Raw genomic sequence first — 25,478 nt, 5'->3', positions numbered from 1 at the left:
ATAATCGTATGATCTACATTATCTAAAAGGTTTTTGCAAACGAAAGGTACTCTTGAATAAAGTTTTAGAGCAATACCCTACTATGGCATTTTAAAAAGGGTTAGTTTATTTTATTTCAAAAGCTTATTTGTTTGGTGACTGACCATTTTTGCCCTGAAAACAATAAATCCTTTTTCCTAAGAGACTATGATCTTACTATGGGAAGCCAACTGGTCAGTAATAATAGTCATACACCAACCACAAAAACCAGACTAATTTTACATGCAACATTTCAAAGCTCTTCCAATTTCCTTTTATTTAAAAAAATAAAAAATTTTTTAAAAAATTATACTTTTCCCTAAACAAAATCTCCACTGTTGTTCAAAGGGCTGTGCCCGGCATTGCAGAACAGTCTCATCCAAGTGATAAGAGCAGTGCTGTGTACACTACCTCTGCATTTTTCCAGACATCAACACCTGCATTTTCCAGCTCTTCGGTGCAATTTGCACTAATCATGGAATCGAACGTCCTTAGCACCTGCAACGATACACACATTATACATGACAAAGAATAAGACATGCATAATAGACACAGTGTTTATCAGTTTTGTTTTGTTTCAACTAGTTGTCTCCTACGAAAAGTTTGTAATGTGTCAAAAATTGTAATAGTAGATACTTGTAGATGTAAAGCATTTCTGTTCTATTTCTCCTCATTTCTGTTATTTGTCAGTGGCCCAGATTAGCCAGGATTGATTCTAGGAAGAGACAGAAAGGAATAGAAAATCATATATACCTTATCTTGACGGATCAACAATGCGGCTCTTGATCCCAAAGCTGAAAGGATCCCAGCGATCTCAACTGCAATATAACCAGCACCAACAATAACGCTCCGCCTGAAATAGGAATACAATCCAATGAAGTCACTTGGATTTCCTATACACAAGGGTGAGATATAAAATACTAAGTGTGGAAGTAGGTGAACATCAGGTTATATGCACATGAGAGAATGTATACCGAACTAAACTGCATCTGCCATCACAATCCTACAACTTATTTCAGAACTGTTGGACAGGATCAGACTTTGGAGGAATATACCCTATTAACATGTGGAATGGTAACACCCAGCTGTCAATTTGGTCATACATTTACAGGGGGTATAACAGAAAAATGACACAATGCAGAGTTCTAAGAATTAGGGATCGACTGATATTTATTTTTGAAAGCCAATACCGATAACCTGTGAACTTTCAGGCCAATAGCCGAAATATATATATTATATATATAGTGTAGTAGGAGGTATATGACGTATATAAGGAGCAGTATGACGTCACGTCCCTTCACCTCACCTAGCCTGCCGGTTTCTCTCTCTCAGCTCCGTGCTCCTGCTCTCCGCACTTGCTTCCTGTATCACATAACGCACAGCGCGCCTGCGGATTGGCTGTCGTGCCCCTCACTTGTTGCTGTACAGTCAGGACGGTACACAGTTCTGAGGTAAATGTTACCTGCTCGCCTCCCGGGCCCCAGGGTGTACGGGATCACAGAATGTACGGGGTCACAGGCTGCGACTCCACCGCCTGATCCGGGTGTAGCAAGATGACCGCTCTTTGTTTGGGTTTAGGCTCTGTCCTCCAATAAGCTGCGAGCACCGAGCCCTAACCCTGCCCACACCGTGACCAGAGCCGAAGGTGCCGAGTGTGGCCCCTACAGGAAGTGATAGCTATGGGGCCCCCTGGGATCAATCTGTTATCCTTTGCCGTGCGGAGCAGCGAGACTTCAAGACAGATTGGGGGGCGCACACGCTGGAAGCATTATCGGCAAGGTTAGATGCAGATACCGATAACTTACAAAATCATGAATATTGGCCGATAATATTGGCCAATCCGATAATCAGTCGATTCTTGCTAAGAATTGTTACTTCATGGGGAATAAAAATGTTTGCTAAGATATTTCAAGAGTAGTGACAGGTGCTCTTTAAGCACAATGGGCAATTTCTGGCTTAACTAAAGATACCATAAGCTAGAGGGGCTAAGCTGAATATGTACCAGATAAATCACTGAGGTGCAAAATATTTAATAGATCTCCTTTTAAATTCTTTACACCACCTTTTGGGTAAAATACAATACATCAATAAAATCTTCAGGCCATTTAATTTTTTTTTCCTATTTTGTTAGTTATGCTGCAAATTTGTGCTAAAACAAAAACAAAATCATGTCTCCCATCATTCTGCACTCAATACCCCATAATAAGTGAAAACAGAATGTTACAAATATTAGCCAATTTATTGAAAAGGGAAAAACTTGGGTCCGGAGACTTTCTGAGTGCACTGTACTTTAGACCATTTCTTTGCACAAAAACACTGGTACACAACATTAATAAATCTAGCAGATTATCTGACTTAACGGAGCCACCCTTAGGGTACGTTCGCACATGCATATCTTTCTGTGTTTTTTGCTGCATATTTCTGCAGCTGATTGTGCTCCCAGTGAAGTCAATGGGTGGCAAAATCAGCTGCGTAAAATCTGTCCCAAAAAGCAAAGTGTGAACAAAAGTATTAAAAAGGATAATAATAAATACCTGGGTAACTCTTCAAGCTCAAAAAAGCCATCACTTGTGATTCCCAAACTGGCTCCTTGAAAACAAAACCAAACCAGCGATTTCAGCTACCAAAAGACACGGCTTGATGTAAAAACAGTACATTTTGAGCAGCCGACTATAATATAACTTTACCATTATTTTTGGGCAAGCAAAGGGATAGAAAACACAAAACAGCGGCTTGGGATTGGTTATTTAACAAAAAATGGTACATCTAGAAATACATACACATGTGAACCATGCAAAGATGAATCCTACCTGGCTGACAAATGGCAAGCAGGAATGAGAAAGTGAACTAAACTTTAATGGTGCAGGTCACATCTACATATCCAATTTTACTGTCTCAGTCATGCAAGCATACTATGGTTAGTTCCATAAGAGACCAGAATGAGGAAACATATAGATACATAGGGTAAACATGCAAATTCCATTCCAAACTAGTGCCCCACATTCTTATTTTGATTTATAGATGCATTGAAATAAAAATGCAAATACCAGTAATCTAGACTAAAATGGTTTACAAGGCTACAGCCTACAAAAAAATTAAGTACTTAACCCCCAACGCCCCGACTTTTTCTTCTCCACACCCTTTTCAACACCCCTTGTTTGGTAACAATTCAGAGTCCTGCACAGTGTGCTATCGCCCATAAGCATGGGGAACAGGACCAAGTAAAGCTGGGTCTCTTCTCTCGAAGGGCCCCATATTAGCCACAGGGGCTGAGACAAGCGAGTATGTCTTTGCTACTTTCATGCCGGTGTGAGGTGCAGAACTGTGCCCTATGCAGTTGTCCAAATAGCACCTCCATAATGTAACTGCAAGGTGCCAAGCAGTTGTCAAATTAGCCCAAGGCCTTGACGACTTCAGTAACAGGTCTACTAATCCAGTCTGCCAGAGGTAGGCTATACTAGTAGAGCGCTGATCTAATAGATCAATGCAATGTATATGCATTGCATTGATCTATATAAGCAATCAAATGATAGCATATAAAAGCCACCCCTTCCATAAATAGAAATATTTGGTACCACCACACAAGAAATTGTCCAAAATGCCATTAAATTATGACTTCCCTGATTCAATAGGCAACAATGTAAATGAAAAAAATACCAAATTTGCTGATTTATGATCACATCACATCCCAGAATGAATAGCGATACAAAAATCTGATCTATGTATACTGCTACAATTTACATATCACAGCGTTAAAAAAAAAAAAAAAAAAAAAAAAAAAAAGGGAATCCTCACACTGCTGTTGACATTATTTTTAAGTTATAGGGCCAGAATATGTTGATGCAAAGCTTTTTCAAAAAAAGTTTTTTTTAACCATTCTGTTTGGTTATATAAATAAAAATTAACTTTAATTTACCTCCCGCCACTCTCCTAGTGCGCTAATATCGGTTCCCTGTCTTCTGAGCCAGTCTTCTTCCCCATTCTGGGGCCTAACCCATCACACTGAGCTGAGCTTATTGTGGACCAGAGCAATGTCCTGCCTCGGCTGGTGATATGCTAAGCGACAGTGTCCTGTAACAGGTCCGTGCCCAGCTTTATTCATCATGCCTGGGCCCGTTAAATGACACTGCCCCTCAATGTATCACCAGCCGAGGCAAGACATCGCTTATCGATGATAAACTCAGCGGGCTCCAGAATTCGGAAGACGACCAAGGTGCAGAAGACAGCCAGGCAGAATAGAAAAATAAAAGTTTGGCAGAGTACGCCTTTAAGAATCTTGGCACAGCTGTATTTATTTTTATTTTTTTAATTCTAGATGCACTAGAAGTAAAAACAATAGTTGCAAAAGTGTACATATGCTTAATATATGTAGCTTCATACCTGGAACCTCTGTGTCTGATGGTATTGTAGGTTTGCCCCCTGTAGCAACGAGAATATGTGGGGCAGTGTATTTTCGACCATTCACTTCCAGTGTTGGTTCTGGATCAGATGTAAAAGTTGCATGACCTCTGATAATTTCTATCTGAGCCTGTGTAAACAAAAGCAAAATGTAGTGTTCAGTTCCATGCAGAACTTTACCCTACGCTGGGCAATAATCCCACGTGACCCTATAATAATGCCTGATGACTATAGTAGGACTAGAAATTGGGAACAGACAATATTTTTATCACTAGGTTAGAAAAATCCTAACATGTTTAAAGGGTAGCTCCCACCATCCTCTTTTTTTTTTTCTGTCCCTGCCTATTGCCCATCTATCCCTAACCCCCTCCCTGCCTTTATTTTTTTTTTATTATCTTAAAAATGGCATTTTGTCTGCCTGGTAGTGTGCTCACTACCAGGCAGACTTCCCCAGCAGGCACCACGTCACTGATGCCTGCTGGGGGCCGAGTTCCGCCCATAGTTCTCAGGACAGGGTGCCTCCAGCTGTTTCACCACCACAACTCCCAGCATGCCCTGACATCTATTTGCTGTCAGGGCATGCTGGGAGTTGTAGTGGGGAAACAACTGGAGGCACCCTGTGTTGGAAGACACACCCCCCCCTCACCTGTGCCGGACCATGAGCGGGGGTCCGTAGCAAGCAACAAGTGTATGCCCGGCTTCCTGTCATGCCCGTACACTCTGGAAACTGTCTCTATGTTTCTGGAGGATTGAAAGTCCTCCAGAACCAGAGAAAGAGTTACCAGAGTGTAGGAGCATGACAGGAAGCCGGGCATACACTTGTTGCTCCATATAACGCGCTCCCCCCGGCAATGACAGTACACAGCTGCAAGGAGCAGTGAGGAGGCGGCGTATCCCCACTGGAGCCGGGGCTGTAAGCAGAGGTAAGAGCCATGTTCCAGGGAGAGAGTCCAGGGAGCCAATGCGCAGCCCTGGATTTCACTGTGCTCGCTCTCGCCTGTTTGATTGACAGGCGGGAGCGAGCACCGCAGTGACTGGAATTTCGACTCATTTGCCAGGCTCAAATGAGACGAAATTCTGTAGTGACGTCACTGCCGAATGCATTCGGCCACTAGGAGGGCGACCCCTAGTGGCCGAATTTAAAAGTGATTTTAAACTGGTTTAAAATCACTTTTTTTAATTAAACTATATTAGAGATATGTTGTAGTACTTAAGTACTACAACATATCAATTTTTTTATTTCATGACAGTGCCCATTTAACATATGCAAACAAATCTACATGCTTTATACTATCCCAGGGTTCAGTGCTGAGGTTCTTTACACTTCTCCAGCCAATACTTGGCATCCTGCATGGGGAGATTGGACCAAATTGAAGTTGTTTGACCTTAGAAGAAGTCCAACCCATGCCATCATGTTTTCCATTTACTTTACTTAGTTTTGCTAGAATGTATATTCACAAAGGATGTGTTCCAAAAGAAGCAATCAGTTTATCACGTCTGAAAAGTTCTGTGTAATTAACAATGGTTTGGGACATGTCATTCAAGCTCACAAAAAGGAAATAATCGCTTTAACACCATAATCATTAAAGGGGTACTCCGGTGAAAAAAACATTTTTTTCATAACAACTGGCTCCAGAAAGGTAAGCAGATTTGTAAATTAAGTCTCAAAATGTTTTTATCCTTCCAGTACTTATCAGCTGCTGTATACTACAGAGGAAGTGGAGTTGTTCCTTTCTGTCTGACCACAGTGCTCTCTGCTGACACCTCTGTCTGTGTCAGGAACTGTCCCGAATAGGCGCAAATCCCAATAGAAAACCTCTCTTGCTCCAGACAGTTGCTGACACGGACAGAGGTGTCAGCAGAGAGCACTGTGGTCATACAGAAAGGAAATTAAAAAACAAAAAAGAGCTTCCTTTGTAGTATACAGCAGCTGATAAGTACTGGAAAGATTACGATTTTTACATAGAAGTAATTTATAATCTTTCTGCCACCAATTGATTTGAAAAAAAAAAAAAAAAAAATTCCATCGGAGTACCCCTTTAACAGGGTACAAGGGGTACAGTGGGGATCAAAAGTTTGGGGACCCCAGGTAAAAATTTGTATTAATGTGCATAAAGAAGCCAAGGAAAGATGGAAAAATCTCCAAAAAGGCATCACATTACAGATTAGACATTCTTATAATATGTCAACAAAAGTTAGATTTCATTTCCATCATTTACACTTTCATAATAACAGAAAACTAAAAAATGGCATCTGCAAAAGTTTGGGCACCCTGCAGAATTTATAGCATGCACTGCCCCCTTTGCAAAGCTGAGACCTGCCAGTGTCAAAGGTTTTAAATGCCCAGACTTATCTGACCTTGCCCCAACTTCTAAGCAGTTGTCTAGAAATCTGAAACTGAAAATAGTTGACGCTCACAAAGCTGGAGAAGGCTATAAGAAGATAGCAAAACGTTTTCAGATGTCAACATCCTCTGTTCGGAATGTAATTAAGAAATGGCAGTTATCAGGAACAGTGGAAGTTAAAGCAAGATCTGGAAGACCAAGAAAAATATCAGACCGAACAGCTCGCAGGACTGTGAGAAAAACAATCCCTCTGGCAAGATCTGGCAGACACTGGAGTTGTGGTACACTATTCCACTATAAAGAGATACTTGTACAAATATGGTCTTCATGGAAGAGTCATCAGAAGAAAACCTCTTCTATGTCCTCACCACAAAAATCTGCGTTTGAACTTTGCAAATGAACATATAGACAAGCCTGATGCATTTTGGAAACAAGTTCTGTGGACCGATGAGGTTAAAATAGAACTTTTGGCCGGAATGAGCAAAGGTATGTTTGGAGAAGAAGGGGAACAGAATTTAATGAAAAGAACCTCTGTCCAACTGTTAAGCACGGGAGTGGATAAATCATGCTTTGGGGTTGTATTGCAGCCAGTGGCACAGGGAACATCTCACGAGTAGAAGGAAAAAAGGATTCAATAAAATTTCAGCAAATTTTGGATGTTAACTTGATGCAATCTGTGAAAAAGCTGAAGTTAAAGAGAGGATGGCTTCTACAAATGGATAATGATCCTAAACACACCTCGAAATCCACGGGGGATTACATCAAGAGGAGTAAACTGAAGGTTTTGCCATGGCCATCACAATCTCCTGACCTCAACATAATTGAAAATCTATGGATAGACCTTAAAAGAGCAGTGCGTGACAGACAGCCCAGACATCTCAAAGAACTGGAAGACTTTTGTAAGGAAGAATGGGCAAAGATACCTCAAACAAGAATTGAAAGACTCTTGGCTGGCTACAAAAAGCGTTTACAAGCTGTGAGACTTGCCAAAGGGGGCAGTACAAGATATGAACTCTGCAGGGTGCCCAAACCTTTGCAGATGCCATTTTTCTGTTTTCTGTTATTTTGAAAGTGTAAATGATGGAAATAAAATCTAACTTTTGTTGACATATTATACGAATGTCTAATCTGTAATTTGATGTCTTTTGGAGATTTTTCCATCTTTACTCGGCTCCTTTATGCACATTAATACAAATTTTTACCTGGGGTGCCCAAACTTTTGATCCCCACTGTACCCGTATAAGGCCTGAATATTGAACTGTTTTACTCTGTACCTTATTAAGGTTATTTTGATAGATGTCATTGAGGCGACTCACGTACGCATCTCTTTTGTCTTTTATAACTCTGAAAGAAACAGAAAACACATATTTGTTCAAATTAGACAAGTCTAAAACCAATTCTTTATGCTAGAGTAAAGAAAATTTAGAACTTAATCTGGAATAAAAAAAAAATAAAATAAATAAAATAAAATAAAAGAGAATCCTGTATGTGCTGTTTGTTCTGCAGCATCCTATTATTCACAAGAAGTCTGGGCAATGCTGGCATGTCATATTCTTGTGTGACAGCAATAGAATGGTGTTGGTGATGAGAATGCAAGAATGGATAAAAGACTAAGGTGATGAAAATTTAGGCCTCATTCACATTACAAAGATTCTGAGCAGAATTATCATGGTTCCGCTGCACAGTTCACTCGTGGAACTTTTGATGATGAACATGTTCAATCTTCAGACAGAATTTTCCAGGGAAGCGACGTTTGTCAATGGGGCGGTTTTTATGTCCACACTAAAGTGTCATGGACGAAAGGACCAATTCCAGACCACTTTAGGTGGCGCTGATCCACTGAGGAATTCAGAGAGGAATGTGTGAAATTGTAAGGGGGTTAGGAAAGGAGGAGGGGATTTGCGAGAACACTTGGTAAATTTATGGGCAGCCGATGGATTTTTTAAAGATGGTTTTGGACATTTAATGTGGTCAGATGGCTACTTTAAATGGGCACTGTCAGATTCAGAAACCTTTTATATGTTGTAAATCTTGGCAAAACATGAACCATTCTAATATACTTCATAAGAAAATTGTATTCCTTTTTTTATAGAAATCATGGCTTATAAAATAATTGCTTTGTCCAATCTGAAGCTGAGGGTGGGCTAGCACTCCTCTTTCTGATAGGACTTCTTTGTGCTCTCTCTCCTGTCTGACAGCACACCTCTGAGCTCTCTCTTGTCCGATAGGAAAGGAGAGAGCACAGAAGCGTGCTATAAGACAGCAGAGAGCACAGGAGTATCATCAGACCGGAGAGAGCACAGAGGAGTATCATCAGACCGGAGAGAGCACAGAGGAGTGCCATCAGACAGGAGAGAGCACAGAAGAGTGCCATCAGACAGGAGAGAGCACAGAAGAGTGCCATCAGACAGGAGAGAGCACAGAGGAGTGCCATCAGACAGGAGAGAGCACAGAAGAGTGCCATCAGACAGGAGAGAGCACAGAAGGAGTGCCATCAGACAGGAGAGAGCACAGAAGGAGTGCCATCAGACAGGAGAGAGCACAGAAGGAGTGCCATCAGACAGGAGAGAGCACAGAAGGAGTGCCATCAGACAGGAGAGAGCACAGAAGGGTGCCATCAGACAGGAGAGAGCACAGAAGGGTGCCATCAGACAGGAGAGAGCACAGAAGGGTGCCATCAGACAGGAGAGAGCACAGAAGGGTGCCATCAGACAGGAGAGAGCACAGAAGGGTGCCATCAGACAGGAGAGAGCACAGAAGGGTGCCATCAGACAGGAGAGAGCACAGAAGGGTGCCATCAGACAGGAGAGAGCACAGAAGGGTGCCATCAGACAGGAGAGAGCACAGAAGGGTGCCATCAGACAGGAGAGAGCACAGAAGGGTGCCATCAGACAGGAGAGAGCACAGAAGGGTGCCATCAGACAGGAGAGAGCACAGAAGGGTGCCATCAGACAGGAGAGAGCACAGAAGGGTGCCATCAGACAGGAGAGAGCACAGAAGGGTGCCATCAGACAGGAGAGAGCACAGAAGGGTGCCATCAGACAGGAGAGAGCACAGAAGGGTGCCATCAGACAGGAGAGAGCACAGAAGGGTGCCATCAGACAGGAGAGAGCACAGAAGGGTGCCATCAGACAGGAGAGAGCACAGAAGGGTGCCATCAGACAGGAGAGAGCACAGAAGGGTGCCATCAGACAGGAGAGAGCACAGAAGGGTGCCATCAGACAGGAGAGAGCACAGAAGGGTGCCATCAGACAGGAGAGAGCACAGAAGGGTGCCATCAGACAGGAGAGAGCACAGAAGGGTGCCATCAGACAGGAGAGAGCACAGAAGGGTGCCATCAGACAGGAGAGAGCACAGAAGGGTGCCATCAGACAGGAGAGAGCACAGAAGGGTGCCATCAGACAGGAGAGAGCACAGAAGGGTGCCATCAGACAGGAGAGAGCACAGAAGGGTGCCATCAGACAGGAGAGAGCACAGAAGGGTGCCATCAGACAGGAGAGAGCACAGAAGGGTGCCATCAGACAGGAGAGAGCACAGAAGAGTGCCATCAGACAGGAGAGAGCACAGAAGAGTGCCATCAGACAGGAGAGAGCACAGAGGAGTACTAGCCAACCCTTATTTACTGGACTTTGTCCATGCCTGTGCTTCAGCTTGGACAAAGCCATGATTTCTATAAAAAAGGAAATAAAATTGTCTTATGAAGTATATTAGAAAGGTTAATGTTTTGCCAAGATGTAATTGTTTCTGACAGTGCCCATTTAATTAGAACAACGGAGGTTCCCTAAACGTTGAGGACCATTTGTGATAAAAAAAAAAAAAAAAAAGTGTCAGATAAAAGGGTGGAGCGTGAGGAAGTCAGTCGTTGGGTGGAAAGTCCATGGCCTACCAGCCAAAGTCTATTGTGTGTCTTTATGGAGGCTATGGCTTGTTAAACCTATAAATACTATAAAAATCACTTCTCTGGGCATAGGGAGAGATGGTTAGTCAGGTTAGTTCCCTGAGAAGAATTGATGCCCTATTACTTGAGAAAGCAAGTCTTAAGAGATTATAAGACTGCATCACTAGTAGTTTTATTGTGTGTGGTTCTCTCACTTTCTCCCTTGGTGTTTTTATAAGAATTGTTTGTGCTGGGATAAAGAAAAAGTAATAAAGAACAACAGTGGCCTGTTTTATGTAGTTTGCATATTTTCTGTAGATGTTAATGGGAGTGGTGTGTTGTTCCCATAACTGCAGTTACATAACCAGTGCAGGTTATAGTGCTATGCTGTTTACCAAACTCCCATTACCTTCTATGAAAGTTAAGAAAGCTACGTGAAGCACAATGCCACAAGGGACACTGCTTCTGTAATTCCCAAGTTACATAATTCCCAAGTCACAGAGCTATGCTGTTTACACAACACCCATTAACACCAACGGGAGTTACACAAACTCCAGGATTGGCTGTTTTTGGTTTCCTGAAAGGGAGGCACTAGATCTCTAGTGTGAGTCCCACATGTTTGGACTTTTATGGCCTATCCAGTGGATATGCTATAAATGTCCAGATGAGAACACTTTTTAAAAAAAAAAATTTGGACAAGTGTGGTCCTATTTATAAAGGAGAACAGCTATGTGTTTCCATTCCTGAAAAACTTATTTGCTGCTAAGTGGCTAAATATTAACCATTTCTATAAACAGACACAAGTATTTCCTTTTTTTCTTTAAAAAAAAAAAAAAAAATGACTGTAAGTATAATGATTTACTTACTTCCAAGTAAACTTCACATCTGGAGTCTGAAATCCATAGTCTTCATGGTCATGTATATATTCAGAATGAATTGCTGTATTCCACATAATCTGGTGAGAATATAACAATATTATTCAGAAAGGAAAAAACGAACATAAAAAAGCAACACCCCTACTGGGGGAAATTTACTTAAAGAGGTACTCCAGTAGAAAACAATTTTTTATAATCAATGGTGCCAAAAAGTTAAACAGAATTGTAAATTACTTCTGCTAAAAAATCTTAATCCTTCCAGTACTTATTAGCTGCTGTATACTACAGAGGAAATTGAGTTGTTATTTTCTGTCTGACCACAGTGCTCTCTGCTGACACCTCTGTCCATGTCAGGAACTGTCCAGAGCAGTAGAGGTTTTCTATCGGGATTTGCTCCTCCTCGACATGGACAGAGGTGTCAGCAGAGAGCACTGTGGTCAGACAGAAAAGAACTATACAAATTACCCTGTAGCATACAGCAGCTGATAAGTACTGGAAGGATTAAGATTTTTTAATAGAAATACCGTAATTTACAAATCTGTTTAACTTTCTAGAGCCAGTTGATATGAATGTTTTTTTTTCCCAAGGGAGTACCCCTTTAAAGGAGAGCTCCAGCAAAAGTAACCTTATCCCTTATCCAAAGTATAGAGGATAAGTAGCTGATCGCAGGGGGGTCTGTGCTCTGGGACTCCCTTTGATCTCCAGGACGGGACCTCGGCTCCCTCAGTGAGGAGCGTGCGTCATCTACTGGTAGACAGCATGCCCTCTAACAGAGCGTTTCCGAGTGCTGGACTCGGGTCTTTTCCGCATTCCCATAGAAATTAATGGAGTGTGTGCCACCTAAGTGCCGGGTACCGTCCCCGTGATCGCGGATGTCCCAGTGCTCGGACCCTCGCAATCAGCTACTTATCCCCTATCCTATAGATAGGGAATACGTTTATTTTTGATGGATTTCTACTTTAAGATCGGAATTTTATATGGAAGGTAAAGTAGGTTGGAGTAAGATGTGACAACATTTTTAAACAGGATCGGCCTGCCAATACTTAAATCTATAGCAGATGGTAAGGAATTGTAACAATTGGGATGAATCTTAGTAAACCTGGCTGGCCAAGGATGACAAAGCCTTCCAACCAAGACCTGACAATTAATTTGTTTATTTATTTATTTTAAGTCGTGAAAATGGAGGAAATAAAAGTCAAACTTTGGCGCAAGACAAGGGTGTGCCAAAATGTGCATCTTATGTACTCCACAATAGCAGCTGAAAGCCCTTGATTACTTTCTCCCATTATGTTTACAGTGTACAGTGGAGGACATGAAATTCCACAACCAAATCCCAGCAGCAGACAAGCCAGTGATCTGCTGATCGCCATGTGACAAGAATCTGACTACATTCTTAACACATTTTTTGGTTTTGCAAAGAAAGGATTCCTTGTCAGATTATATGGGACTAGCTGAGTACCCGGCGTTGCCCGGTTTTTCCTTCCTAATCTTTGTTGGGGAGGAAAATCAACAAAGGAGGAAACTTTTGACTTCATATCAAGTCCTCATACATTGTTGGCATATCCCAACCTCATATCCTGTCCTCATAGCTCAACTTCATATCCTGTCCTCCTATCCTGTCCTAAAGTGGGACTGATTTGTGATGAAGATACTGTAAGCTGGAAATAGAAGGGGACATGGCTTTGTGGGACTGGGCGTGATTTGCAAGCCAGACCGATACACAAAAAGGGTAGAGAATAAAAGGGGTGGGGCTTAAATGTGGGCGTATCTTTGTGAGATGGTTTGTGACACATTCACTAGGAGATACAGAGCGGAGCTTGTGCAGTACGGTACTCGAAGTCAAATATACTTGCATGGGACTTGAAACAAAAACCCATCTTTTATATAAGGGTGTAGGTAAGGGTTAATTTAACTATCATATCTTTTTATTAGACATATGTAAAATGTTTACCAGGTATTATTGAAATATCTCCAGCCATACGGAAGTTATGTGAGAACATACATTTCCCATTGATTTGCATGGGACTTTAAACAAAAACACCGACCCTCACAAATGGGGTAAAGGGTTAAATTAACTATCCTATATTTTAAGTGGACATATAAGTGACATGTGACCAAGTATTATAGAAATATCTCCAGCCGTTTGGAAGTTATGCAGTAACATATTTCCCATAGACTTGTATGGGACTTTAAACAAAAACCCTGACCCTGGCAAATGGGGGTGAGTAAGGGTTAAATCACCTATCCTATGTTTGTTGTTGACATATAAGTAACATGTGTGCCAAGTTTCATGTTAATATCTTTAGCCGTTTGGACGTGATGCTGGAACATACACACACACATTGAGGATTAGATCAGATTGATACACACACATATATATATATATATACACATATATACATACACACACACACACGGTAGTGCTTCCAACCTGTGTGCCTCCAGCTGTTTTGAAACTACGACGCCTTATATGGCCTTCTAGATATCAAGGGTGCATCGCGTCTTCTCTGCATTGAGCTGCACCCTACCTGCCCTGGGTCGGCAGTTGAATGCCAGATGCTACTATTATAATAAGGCACACAGTAATATGTGTATTATCTGCTTGATCCTCACACTCTCTATACGTAGCACAGTGTTTCCCACCTGGTGTGCCTCCAGCTGTTGCAAAACAACAACTCCCAGCAGGCCCGGACAGCCTTCGGCTGTCCGGGCATGCTGGGAGTTGTCGTTTTGCAACAGCTGGAGGCACACGAGGCGGAAAACACTGATATGAAGGATACACCCTAATGCTCATTTAGGCATCACTTTGTGTCCTATTGGGCCATTATTATTGCAATGTAGCCAGGATTTGTAATAGGTTACACAATAGGATGTGGTGTATTAATCATGAGTAAGCAACATTTTTCCATTAAACTCACCTTTTTTGGCACACATCCAACATTAACCTGGAAGTTTAGAAGAAGAAAAAAAAAAAAAAAAAACAGGACAAGGTTAACAATACTAATAGCTGGAGATAAAGTTATACTTACACATCGAATACTAATATATATCTATAATCAGAGATTGTGAATGTATTCATCACTGCACACTTGTGTAACAATAGACTAGATTAGCAATCATGGGCATTGTATTCGATCAATGGGGGCTTTAGAACTATATCATGCTGGAGTTTTACAGTACATAAGCGCAGTAGACAGCAGCAATAGCTTTTCAACCATGTAAGGTGAAGGGAGAAAACTCACTGATCTCCTGACTAACCGATACAGCTTCAGAAACCCCCAGGTATTAGCTACAGGGGAAACATAGTATAAGGCCTCGTTCCAGTCTCCACAGAAAGAATTAAAGGGGTTATCCAAGAAAAAAAGTTTTTTTTTTTTTATATATCAACTGGCTCCAGAAAGTTAAACAGATTTGTAAATTACTTCTATTAAAAAATCTTAATCCTTTCAGTACTTTTTAGCTGCTGAAGTGGAGTTCTTTTCTGTCTAAGTGCTCTCTGACGACACCTGTCTCGGGAACTGTCCAAAGTAGAAGTAAATCCCCATAGCAAACCTCTTCTACTCTGTGCAGTTCCCGAGACAAACAGAGATGTCAGCAGAGAGCACTATGGCCAGACTGAAAAGAACAAGTCAACTTCAGCAGCTGATAATTATTGGAAGGATTAAGATTTTTTAATAGAAGTAATTTACAAATCTGTTTAACTTTCTGGAGCCAGTTGATATATAAAACTGTTTTTTCCTGGAATACCCCTTTAACATGTCAACTCTTCCTGCAGAATCCGATCGGAAATGCATTGCTGTCTATGGAGATGCCACATTTTTGAGCGGTCCTAGTGCCGGTGCTGTCTGCTGGCGCCGGCAGGACAGTCCGCCATGTGTACAGAGCTTAAAAGAGGTACTACGGTGGAAAAAATTTTTTTGTTTTTAAATCAACTGGTGCCAGAAAGTGAAGAAGATTTGTAAATTACTTCTATTAAAATAATCTTTACTTTTCCAGTACTTTATGGCGGCTGTATGCTACAAAGGAAATTATTTTCTATTTTAATTTCTTTTTTTGTCTTGTCCACAGTGCTCTCTGCTGACACCTCTGTCCTTGTCAGGAACTGTCCAGAGCAGCATAGGTTTGCAATGGGGATTTTCTCCTGCTCTGGACAGTTCCTAACACGGACAGAGGTGTCAGCAGAGAGCACTGTGGACAAGACAAAAAAGAAATTCAAAAAGAAAAGAATTTCATCTGTAGCATACAGCTTCTAAAAAGTACTGGAAGGGTAAAGATTTTTTAATAGAAGTAATTTGCAAATCTTTCTGGTACCAGTTGATTAAAAAAAAATAAAAAATAAAAAGTTTTCCACCGGAGTACCCCTTTAACAAACTGGCCCTTCAAACAAATTATGTGTTATATGGACAGGTTATGTTCTATGTAACCAGCTTTCTAATCTGGCTAGTGAACAATGTGGTCAACAAAGAATACAAATATTGTTTGCTAGTTAAGAAGTGACCATAGCTTATGCCGCCATATTGATATACTAGCATTTCCCATAAAATAACATTTCCGACACATCTTATCATAGAACTCTATACTATTCAGCTGTTATTCCTCCTGGAAATGCATGAATAAAATGACAACTGGGCGTTACCATTCCCCGTGTCCATGAGCTGCCTGTGTGGCTAATTTCAGTGCAAGAAAACCATCTACAAGGAACTGTAAGCGAAGTCCACAGTCATATATATTAGACATGCATTTAAATGTATCAGGCAATCTCTATAGGAGCTCCAGAGATACACGAGTACACAGTTTGTGTATCTTCAGTGCTCCTATAGAGAATGGATGGTGAAAGTGCGGACCCTGTGCTTCATGCAGTGGGAAGATTCAGGGCCCTAGAGATCTGAGACCCCCGAGATCAAACACTTATCCCCTATCCCGTGCATAGGGAATTCATTTTCAAGTGCTGGAGTAACCCTTTAATGGAGGTTTTTGGATTCACGAAAAAAATTGCCAAAAGATTGTAAAATAAAATAATCTAAAGTGTCCTTGTCATTTAAAAAAAAAAAATTTGCATGTCACAGAGACATGTGAAAAGTTTGATCGGTCAGGGTGTCAGTGCTGTGATCATTAGAACGGCAGAGAGATGTGGTTATGCGCTTCATTCCCTGCAGGGATTTCCATTTAGCTTCACTAGACAGTCCCATCACACGGACGGATCCGCAGCAGGTTTTACGCACACGATGGACCCCTATATTATGTCTCGAGCTGGGCCTGCTCATTGTGGCGAGCTGGGCCTGCTAGCAGACACGCTGCGATGTGCGAGTTGCCGCGTGCATGCGCAGTGTACTCGCACACATTGTGGCCGCTCCCCCTACTCCCTGAGTTAGGCTGAGAGCAGCCGTGATGTGTGCGAGTGTACTGCGCATGCAGCGCAGCATGTCTGCTCATAGCGGTGTATTGCCGATATGAGCAGGCACAATGTAGGGGTCCATCGTCGGCAAATCCGTCCATGTGAACGAGCCCTTATAATGTGACTCTGGAGGGAAAAAGATAACTGCACGCTTATTCCTGCTCATTCTAATGTCCAACGAGCGATCAGAACTTTTTACATGTCTCTGTGCTGTACATTTCCCGTCAACTATTCTTATGTCCTGAGGCTCTCCCATTACATTGTAAACTAGAAGAAACATGTCAGCACAGAGTGTTACATCCATCACACCACTGGGCGGGTAACACATGTCATGGAACCTGTTGTGGTGTTATGGGAAGACCAACGCTGCATGCTGTGCTTTTCTTTACATCACATATGACGGCACTGCTGCACCTTGTTACATTTCCCAATTCCCTACATCCTCTTCATGAGGTAGTCATGACAGGTTTTACTCCTGAAGCTGTCCGTAACATGTCACCTGCAACAGAATAAATGACTAAAATACTTATGTTTGCACCCTGCGGTATCTTTCACATTGTAATAATTCTTGCTTGTCCCTTACACTTTGCGTATTTGCTGCAAAAAGTTTACAACAAATGTCTGAGGTATTAGTCCCAGCAATACAAATCTTGTCATTTATTAAATATCTACCTATATATTAGAGAAATTCCATATATATATATATATATATATATATATATATATATATATATAGGCTATTAGAGAACCCAAGTACTGGGCACCTCCCATATTCTGTCAGTGGAGAGCAGCTGTGATGTGCGCTCATAAAGGAAAGAAATGGGGTAATAACATTATGTTAAAGTGTACCTGTCATTAACAAAAACATTATATATAATGCAGATAATACCATTATATGTGTGGCCAAGCGGGCCTCTGTGCACTGAGGGGAAGCGGGCCTCTGTGCACTGAGGGGAAGCGGGGCTCTGTGCACTGAGGGGAAGCGGGGCTCTGTGCACTGAGGGGAAGCGGGGCTCTGTGCACTGAGGGGAAGCGGGGCTCTGTGCACTGAGGGGAAGCGGGGCTCTGTGCACTGAGGGGAAGCGGGGCTCTGTGCACTGAGGGGAAGCGGGGCTCTGTGCACTGAGGGGAAGCGGGGCTCTGTGCACTGAGGGGAAGCGGGGCTCTGTGCACTGAGGGGAAGCGGGGCTCTGTGCACTGAGGGGAAGCGGGGCTCTGTGCACTGAGGGGAAGCGGGGCTCTGTGCACTGAGGGGAAGCGGGGCTCTGTGCACTGAGGGGAAGCGGGGCTCTGTGCACTGAGGGGAAGCGGGGCTCTGTGCACTGAGGGGAAGCGGGGCTCTGTACACTGAGGGGAAGCGGGGCTCTGTACACTGAGGGGAAGCGGGGCTCTGTACACTGAGGGGAAGCGGGGCTCTGTACACTGAGGGGAAGCGGGGCTCTGTACACTCAGGCTCTATGACATTCTTTTTAATCAATATACAGTATATTACAAGTATACATAATGGCATTATCTACATTATATAAAAAGATTTTCTTAATGACAGGTAGACTTTAAGGAACTGCTGAAAATACAATTCAAGATACAAATGTGCCTCAATAAAAAAAGAAAGATGTAAAATAAAAAACAATAAAGTTTTTAATATTACAGACAGGTATAAAATAATTTGTCCGGATTGTTAAGTGCTGATGTAAAGTAGACTATGAAAGACACTGTATACAGGGGGCAGTGTATAGTAAAGAGGATGTAGTGTAGACTATGAAAGACACTGTATACAGGGGGCAGTGTATAGTAAAGAGGATGCAGTGTAGACTATGAAAGACACTGTATACAGGGGGCAGTGTATAGTAAAGAGGATGCAGTGTAGACCATGGAAGTCTCTGTATACAGGGGGCAGTGTATAGTAAAGAGGATGCAGTGTAGACTATGAAAGACACTGTATACAGGGGGCAGAGTATAGTAAAGAGGATGCAGTGTAGACTATGAAAGACACTGTATACAGGGGGCAGTGTATAGTAAAGAGGATGCAGTGTAGACTATGAAAGACACTGTATACAGGGGGCAGTGTATAGTAAAGAGGATGCAGTGTAGACTATGAAAGACACTGTATACAGGGGGCAGTGTATAGTAAAGAGGATGCAGTGTAGACTATGAAAGACACTGTATACAGGGGGCAGTGTATAGTAAAGAGGATGCAGTGTAGACTATGAAAGACACTGTATACAGGGGGCAGTGTATAGTAAAGAGGATGCAGTGTAGACTATGAAAGACACTGTATACAGGGGGCAGTGTATAGTAAAGAGGATGCAGTGTAGACTATGAAAGACACTGTATACAGGGGGCAGTGTATAGTAAAGAGGATGCAGTGTAGACTATGAAAGACACTGTATACAGGGGGCAGTGTATAGTAAAGAGGAAGCAGTGTAGACTATGAAAGACACTGTCTACAGGGGGCAGCGTAGACCATGGAAGTCTCTGTCTACAGGGGGCAACGTAGACCATGGAAGTCTCTGTCTACAGGGGGCAGCGTAGACCATGGAAGTCTCTGTCTACAGGGGGCAGCGTAGACCATGGAAGTCTCTGTCTACAGGGGGCAGCGTAGACCATGGAAGTCTCTGTCTACAGGGGGCAGCGTAGACCATGGAAGTCTCTGTCTACAGGGGGCAGCGTAGACCATGGAAGTCTGTCTACAGGGGGCAGCGTTGACCATGGAAGTCTCTGTCTACAGGGGGCAGCGTAGACCATGGAAGTCTCTGTATACAGGGGGCAGTGTAGACCATGGAAGTCTCTGTCTACAGGGGGCAGTGTAGACCATGGAAGTCTCTGTCTACAGGGGGCAGTGTAGACCATGGAAGTCTCTGTATACAGGGGGCAGTGTATAGTAAAGAGGATGCAGTGTAGACCATGGAAGTCTCTGTATACAGGGGGCAGTGTATAGTAAAGAGGATGCAGTGTAGACTATGAAAGACACTGTCTACAGGGGGCAGCGTAGACCATGGAAGTCTCTGTCTACAGGGGGCAGCGTAGACCATGGAAGTCTCTGTCTACAGGGGGCAGCGTAGACCATGGAAGTCTGTCTACAGGGGGCAGCGTAGACCATGGAAGTCTCTGTCTACAGGGGGCAGCGTAGACCATGGAAGTCTCTGTCTACAGGGGGCAGCGTAGACCATGGAAGTCTCTGTCTACAGGGGCAGCGTAGACCATGGAAGTCTCTGTCTACAGGGGGCAGTGTAGACCATGGAAGTCTCTGTCTACAGGGGGCAGTGTATAGTAAAGAGGATGCAGTGTAGACCATGGAAGTCTCTGTATACAGGGGGCAGTGTATAGTAAAGAGGATGCAGTGTAGACTATGAAAGACACTGTCTACAGGGGGCAGCGTAGACCATGGAAGTCTCTGTCTACAGGGGGCAGCGTAGACCATGGAAGTCTCTGTCTACAGGGGGCAGCGTAGACCATGGAAGTCTGTCTACAGGGGGCAGCGTAGACCATGGAAGTCTCTGTCTACAGGGGGCAGCGTAGACCATGGAAGTCTCTGTCTACAGGGGGCAGCGTAGACCATGGAAGTCTCTGTCTACAGGGGGCAGCGTAGACCATGGAAGTCTCTGTCTACAGGGGGCAGGGTAGACCATGGAAGTCTCTGTCTACAGGGGGCAGGGTAGACCATGGAAGTCTCTGTCTACAGGGGGCAGCGTAGACCATGGAAGTCTCTGTCTACAGGGGGCAGCGTAGACCATGGAAGTCTCTGTCTACAGGGGGCAGCGTAGACCATGGAAGTCTCTGTCTACAGGGGGCAGCGTAGACCATGGAAGTCTCTGTCTACAGGGGGCAGCGTAGACCATGGAAGTCTCTGTCTACAGGGGGCAGCGTAGACCATGGAAGTCTCTGTCTACAGGGGGCAGCGTAGACCATGGAAGTCTCTGTCTACAGGGGGCAGCGTAGACCATGGAAGTCTCTGTCTACAGGGGGCAGCGTAGACCATGGAAGTCTCTGTCTACAGGGGGCAGCGTAGACCATGGAAGTCTCTGTCTACAGGGGGCAGCGTAGACCATGGAAGTCTCTGTCTACAGGGGGCAGTGTAGACCATGGAAGTCTCTGTATACAGGGGGCAGTGTAGACCATGGAAGTCTCTGTATACAGGGGGCAGTGTAGACCATGGAAGTCTCTGTATACAGGGGGCAGTGTAGACCATGGAAGTCTCTGTATACAGGGGCAGTATATACCATGGAAGTCTCTGTATACAGGGGGCAGTATATACCATGGAAGTCTCTGTATACAGGGGGCAGTATATACCATGGAAGTCTCTATATACAGGGGGCAGTATATACCATGGAAGTCCCTGTATACAGGGGGGCAGTATACACCATGGAAGTTTCTGTATACAGGGGGCAGTATATACCATGGAAGTCTCTGTATACAGGGGGCAGTATAGACCACGGAAGTCTCTGTATACAGGGGGCAGTATAGACCATGGAAGTCTCTACAGGGGGCAGTATATACCATGGAAGTCTCTGTATACAGGGGCAGTATATACCATGGAAGTCTCTGTATACCGGGGCAGTATACACCATGGAAGTCTCTGTATACAGGGGGCAGTATATACCATGGAAGTCTCTGTATACAGGGGCAGTGTAGACCACGGAAGTCTCTGTATACAGGGGGCCGTGTATACCATGGAAGTCTCTGTATACAGGGGGCCGTGTATACCACGGAAGTCTCTGTATACAGGGGCAGTATACACCATGGAAGTCTCTGTATACAGGGGCAGTGTAGACCACGGAAGTCTCTGTATACAGGGGCAGTATACACCATGGAAGTCCTGTATACAGGGGGCAGTATACACCATGGAAGTCTCTGTATACAGGGGCAGTATACACCATGGAAGTCCCTGTATACAGGGGGGCAGTATATACCATGGAAGTCTCTGTATACAGGGGGCAGTATAGACCACGGAAGTCTCTGTATACAGGGGGCAGTATAGACCATGGAAGTCTCTACAGGGGGCAGTATATACCATGGAAGTCTCTGTATACCGGGGCAGTATACACCATGGAAGTCTCTGTATACAGGGGGCAGTATATACCATGGAAGTCTCTGTATACAGGGGCAGTGTAGACCACGGAAGTCTCTGTATACAGGGGGCCGTGTATACCATGGAAGTCTCTGTATACAGGGGGCCGTGTAGACCACGGAAGTCTCTGTATACAGGGGCAGTATACACCATGGAAGTCTCTGTATACAGGGGCAGTGTAGACCACGGAAGTCTCTGTATACAGGGGCAGTATACACCATGGAAGTCCTGTATACAGGGGGCAGTATACACCATGGAAGTCCTGTATACAGGGGGCAGTATACACCATGGAAGTCTCTGTATACAGGGGCAGTATACACCATGGAAGTCCCTGTATACAGGGGGGCAGTATAAACCATGGAAGTCCCTGTATACAGGGGGCAGTGTATACCATGGAAGTCCTGTATACAGGGGTAGTGTAGACCCGCCGCCGCAGTGAAGCATCATCCAGGGCCTGGCTCCATAGTGATACTTACACAGGTTCCCCCCAGCTTGTTGCTCTCCACCACGGCTGCCCTGGCTCCCAGTTCCGCTGCCCTGCGGGCACTGGCCAGACCCCCGGAGCCTCCGCCGATCACCAGATAGTCGAAGCAGTGAGGGCGCCGCTTCGGGTGAGTCCCGCACACTGTACTGGAGTCTACAGCGCCTTCAGGAGTATTGTGGGGCCGGGACATGGTGAAGCTGACGCGGCTCGGGCTCGGTACAGATCTCCGGGGTAGAAGGAGCCCTCTCCTCAGGGAGCCCGTGCAGCTGATGTGTACTGACAGGAAAAGGGATGCGGTACCGCTCTGCAGACTTCTGCCGGGGACTAAGCAGCCTGTCTGTAATGGCGGGATCGGGGCGCTGATGTGAGCGGGCACGGGATAGCTGCTGCCCCGGTACCGTGTGTACAGCCGCACTGGTGTCCCCAGGCCTCTGCTCCGGAGTGCTAATGCCATAACGCGGAAGTCCAAGTGCACATGTACTGGGTGGTAGTGGGGGGGAGGAGGCGACCCATCCCGGCTCTCTGCTTAGTCACAGTGATTGTGGAATACACGGAGCCATCCTTCTATACCTAGCTGATGTATATCAGGACTTGTTCACACCACTGTCATGGCTTCCGTTATAATGGAAATTATGAGGTGCTACTGTACTCTCCTCATGGACCCCGTTACCTTAGGCCAGTGCTTTCCAAGCAGGGTGCCTCCAGCTGTTGCAAAACTACAACTCCCAGCATGCCCGGACAGCCTTTGGCTGTCCGGGCATGCTGGGAGTTGTAGTTTTGCAACAGCTGGAGGCACCCTGCTTGGGGAGCACTGTACTAACACCGTTCTGAGAATGGAGGCAAGTTGTATCCCCCCATGAATGGAGCCACCTGACCCATTCATTGTCTAGATGTTTATAAATACGCTTTATTATGTATACATGCTTATTCAGAAGGACCCAGCATCAGGACAGGGGGTGGGACCCTTTTAGTAAAGCATAGTAATGAATCTTGTTGGCCGCGAATATTCGCATTTCGAATTTTTATCGCGAATTTGCGAATATATTCGCTATATATTCGAAATTACGAATATTCACTTTTTCCCCCAATTAGAATGATGCAAATACACTTGTCAGGTTATCAACAACATCCCTAGCAACCAATAGTAAAGTTGCCCCACCCCCTCACTGTTTTCTTCCTCCAATATGCGAATATAACAAATATGCAAAATTCGCGAATATAGGACGAATATTCGTCTATATATTCGCGAAATATCGCAAATTCGAATATGGCCGATGCCGCTCATCACTAGTAATGATTACAATTGATGACTTTCTGACATAGTGGCCCTCATGTACTATTGGAGTTCCCTAGTAGAGATGAGCGAACTTACAGTAAATTCGATTCGTCGCGAACTTCTCGGCTCGGCAGTTGATGACTTATCCTGCATAAATGAGTTCAGCTTTCCGGTGCTCCGGTGGGCTGGAAAAGGTGGATACAGTCCTAGGAAAGAGTCTCCTAGGACTGTATCCACCTTTTCCAGCCCACGGGATCACCTGAAAGCTGAACTCATTTATGCAGGATAAGTCATCAACTGCCGAGCCAAGAAGTTCGCGACGAATCGAATTTACTGTAAGTTCGCTCATCTCTATTCCCTAGAAATTGGGAAAAAAGGATAGGAAAATGAATTTCATGCAATTTTGTTTTATCTGAAATGTCGGTGTTGCTTTTTTTTTTTTACTTTTTCACAATCCAAGATATTTATTAAAGGGGTTCTCCACTGCCCTGTCATCCGGAGCTCCGCTCGCAGCGTCCGGAAGTTTATTACTCCGGACGCTGTGTGCGGGCTTCCGTGTTCCGTGACAGACGTCACGAGGGGGCGGGCGTGACGTCACAAGGGGGCGGCCTCGAACACGGAAGCCCGCACACAGTGTTCGGAGTAATAAACTTCCGGACGCTGCGAGCGGAGCGCCGGAAGACAGGACAGTGGAGAACCCCTTTAAATCGCCTGTCCTGTTTTTGGCATCTCTTTTTCCTGTGATCTTTTACTTTTACACAGCATGGTATTATGAGTTTTAGGCTAAGTTTCTACTTGTTTTTTTGTGCTGCATTTTTTGGGAAGAAAAAAACGCAAGAAAAAACAACAACGTTAAAACCCACATATCGTTTTTCTTGGCGTTTTCTCACTCCCATAGACTTCTATGGCAGAAAAACTCAACGATTTTGACAAAAAAATCGCAAGTGGCTCAACATGCTGCGATTACCAAGGATCTGAAAAACGCTAAAAAAGAGTGAAAAAACGCCAAAAGGATAAAAAAAAACGCCAAAGTGAAAAACGCCTAGTGGAATAAGAATTTTGCGATTTCTCATTGATTTACAGCTAACATCTGGCCGCAGCATTTTTTGGCCGCAAAAACGCCATCCGGCAGAACTGGCATTTTTCTAAAAAAACAAAAAACAAGTAGAAACTTAGCCTTATAATGATTTTTGTGAAATTGCTTCTAAAATTAAAAGCTCCATTGTTGCCATGATATTACCAGAATCACAGGAAAAACACATTTAAAAAAATACGCAATGTGAATTGAGCCTAAGTTAGGGGTTAATTTATTTAATGGGGGGAGGAGCTGCATCATTATACTGAACAGGGCTGCACTGAGCTCATTTTAAGTCACCTTTATTAATCTTTAAGACTCTTTACTAAAAGGTAGCTAGCCTTCTAGGTTTCCCCTACTGCCCTATAAAAAGGCTCTCAGAGGCTACTTTTGGGTAGTGTACCTCTTGAGAGATCATTGATTGCTAGACATGCACATCATTGTAATGGTCGTTCCAGTGAATTGCCCACAATCTAAACCAGTGGTCTTCAACCTGCGGACCTCCAGATGTTTCAAAACTACAACTCCCAGCATACCCGGACAGCCGTTGGCTGTCCGGGCATGCTGGGAGTTGTAGTTTTGCAATATCTGGAGGTCCGCAGGTTGAAGACCACTGGTCTAGACCATTCTTATCAAGTTGTTAGAAGCAAAACGTACATGAGGGCAC

At 44.0% G+C, this 25,478-nt stretch overlaps 1 protein-coding gene across 1 annotated transcript in view; it reads right to left on the bottom strand.

The window, feature by feature from the left end:
• GSR (glutathione-disulfide reductase) overlaps nt 1-22,992 on the bottom strand; it is a 38,079-nt gene extending 15,087 nt beyond the window's left edge. Inside the window, exons 1-8 of the mRNA XM_056568850.1 lie at nt 22,453-22,992; nt 14,432-14,458; nt 11,505-11,593; nt 8,036-8,105; nt 4,399-4,546; nt 2,553-2,607; nt 772-871; nt 430-516 (exon numbers count right to left, since the gene is read on the bottom strand). Of these exons, the coding sequence (XP_056424825.1) occupies nt 430-516; nt 772-871; nt 2,553-2,607; nt 4,399-4,546; nt 8,036-8,105; nt 11,505-11,593; nt 14,432-14,458; nt 22,453-22,914 (1,038 nt within the window). The 5' untranslated portion in view covers nt 22,915-22,992. The remainder of the gene's footprint in view (nt 1-429; nt 517-771; nt 872-2,552; nt 2,608-4,398; nt 4,547-8,035; nt 8,106-11,504; nt 11,594-14,431; nt 14,459-22,452) is intronic.
• Between the last annotated feature and the right edge of the window lie 2,486 nt (nt 22,993-25,478).

Source organism: Hyla sarda, chromosome 1 (genome assembly GCF_029499605.1).
Source record: "Hyla sarda isolate aHylSar1 chromosome 1, aHylSar1.hap1, whole genome shotgun sequence".
NCBI classification, from domain to species: domain Eukaryota; kingdom Metazoa; phylum Chordata; class Amphibia; order Anura; family Hylidae; genus Hyla; species Hyla sarda.
This window is presented reverse-complemented; position numbering and strand designations above follow the sequence as displayed.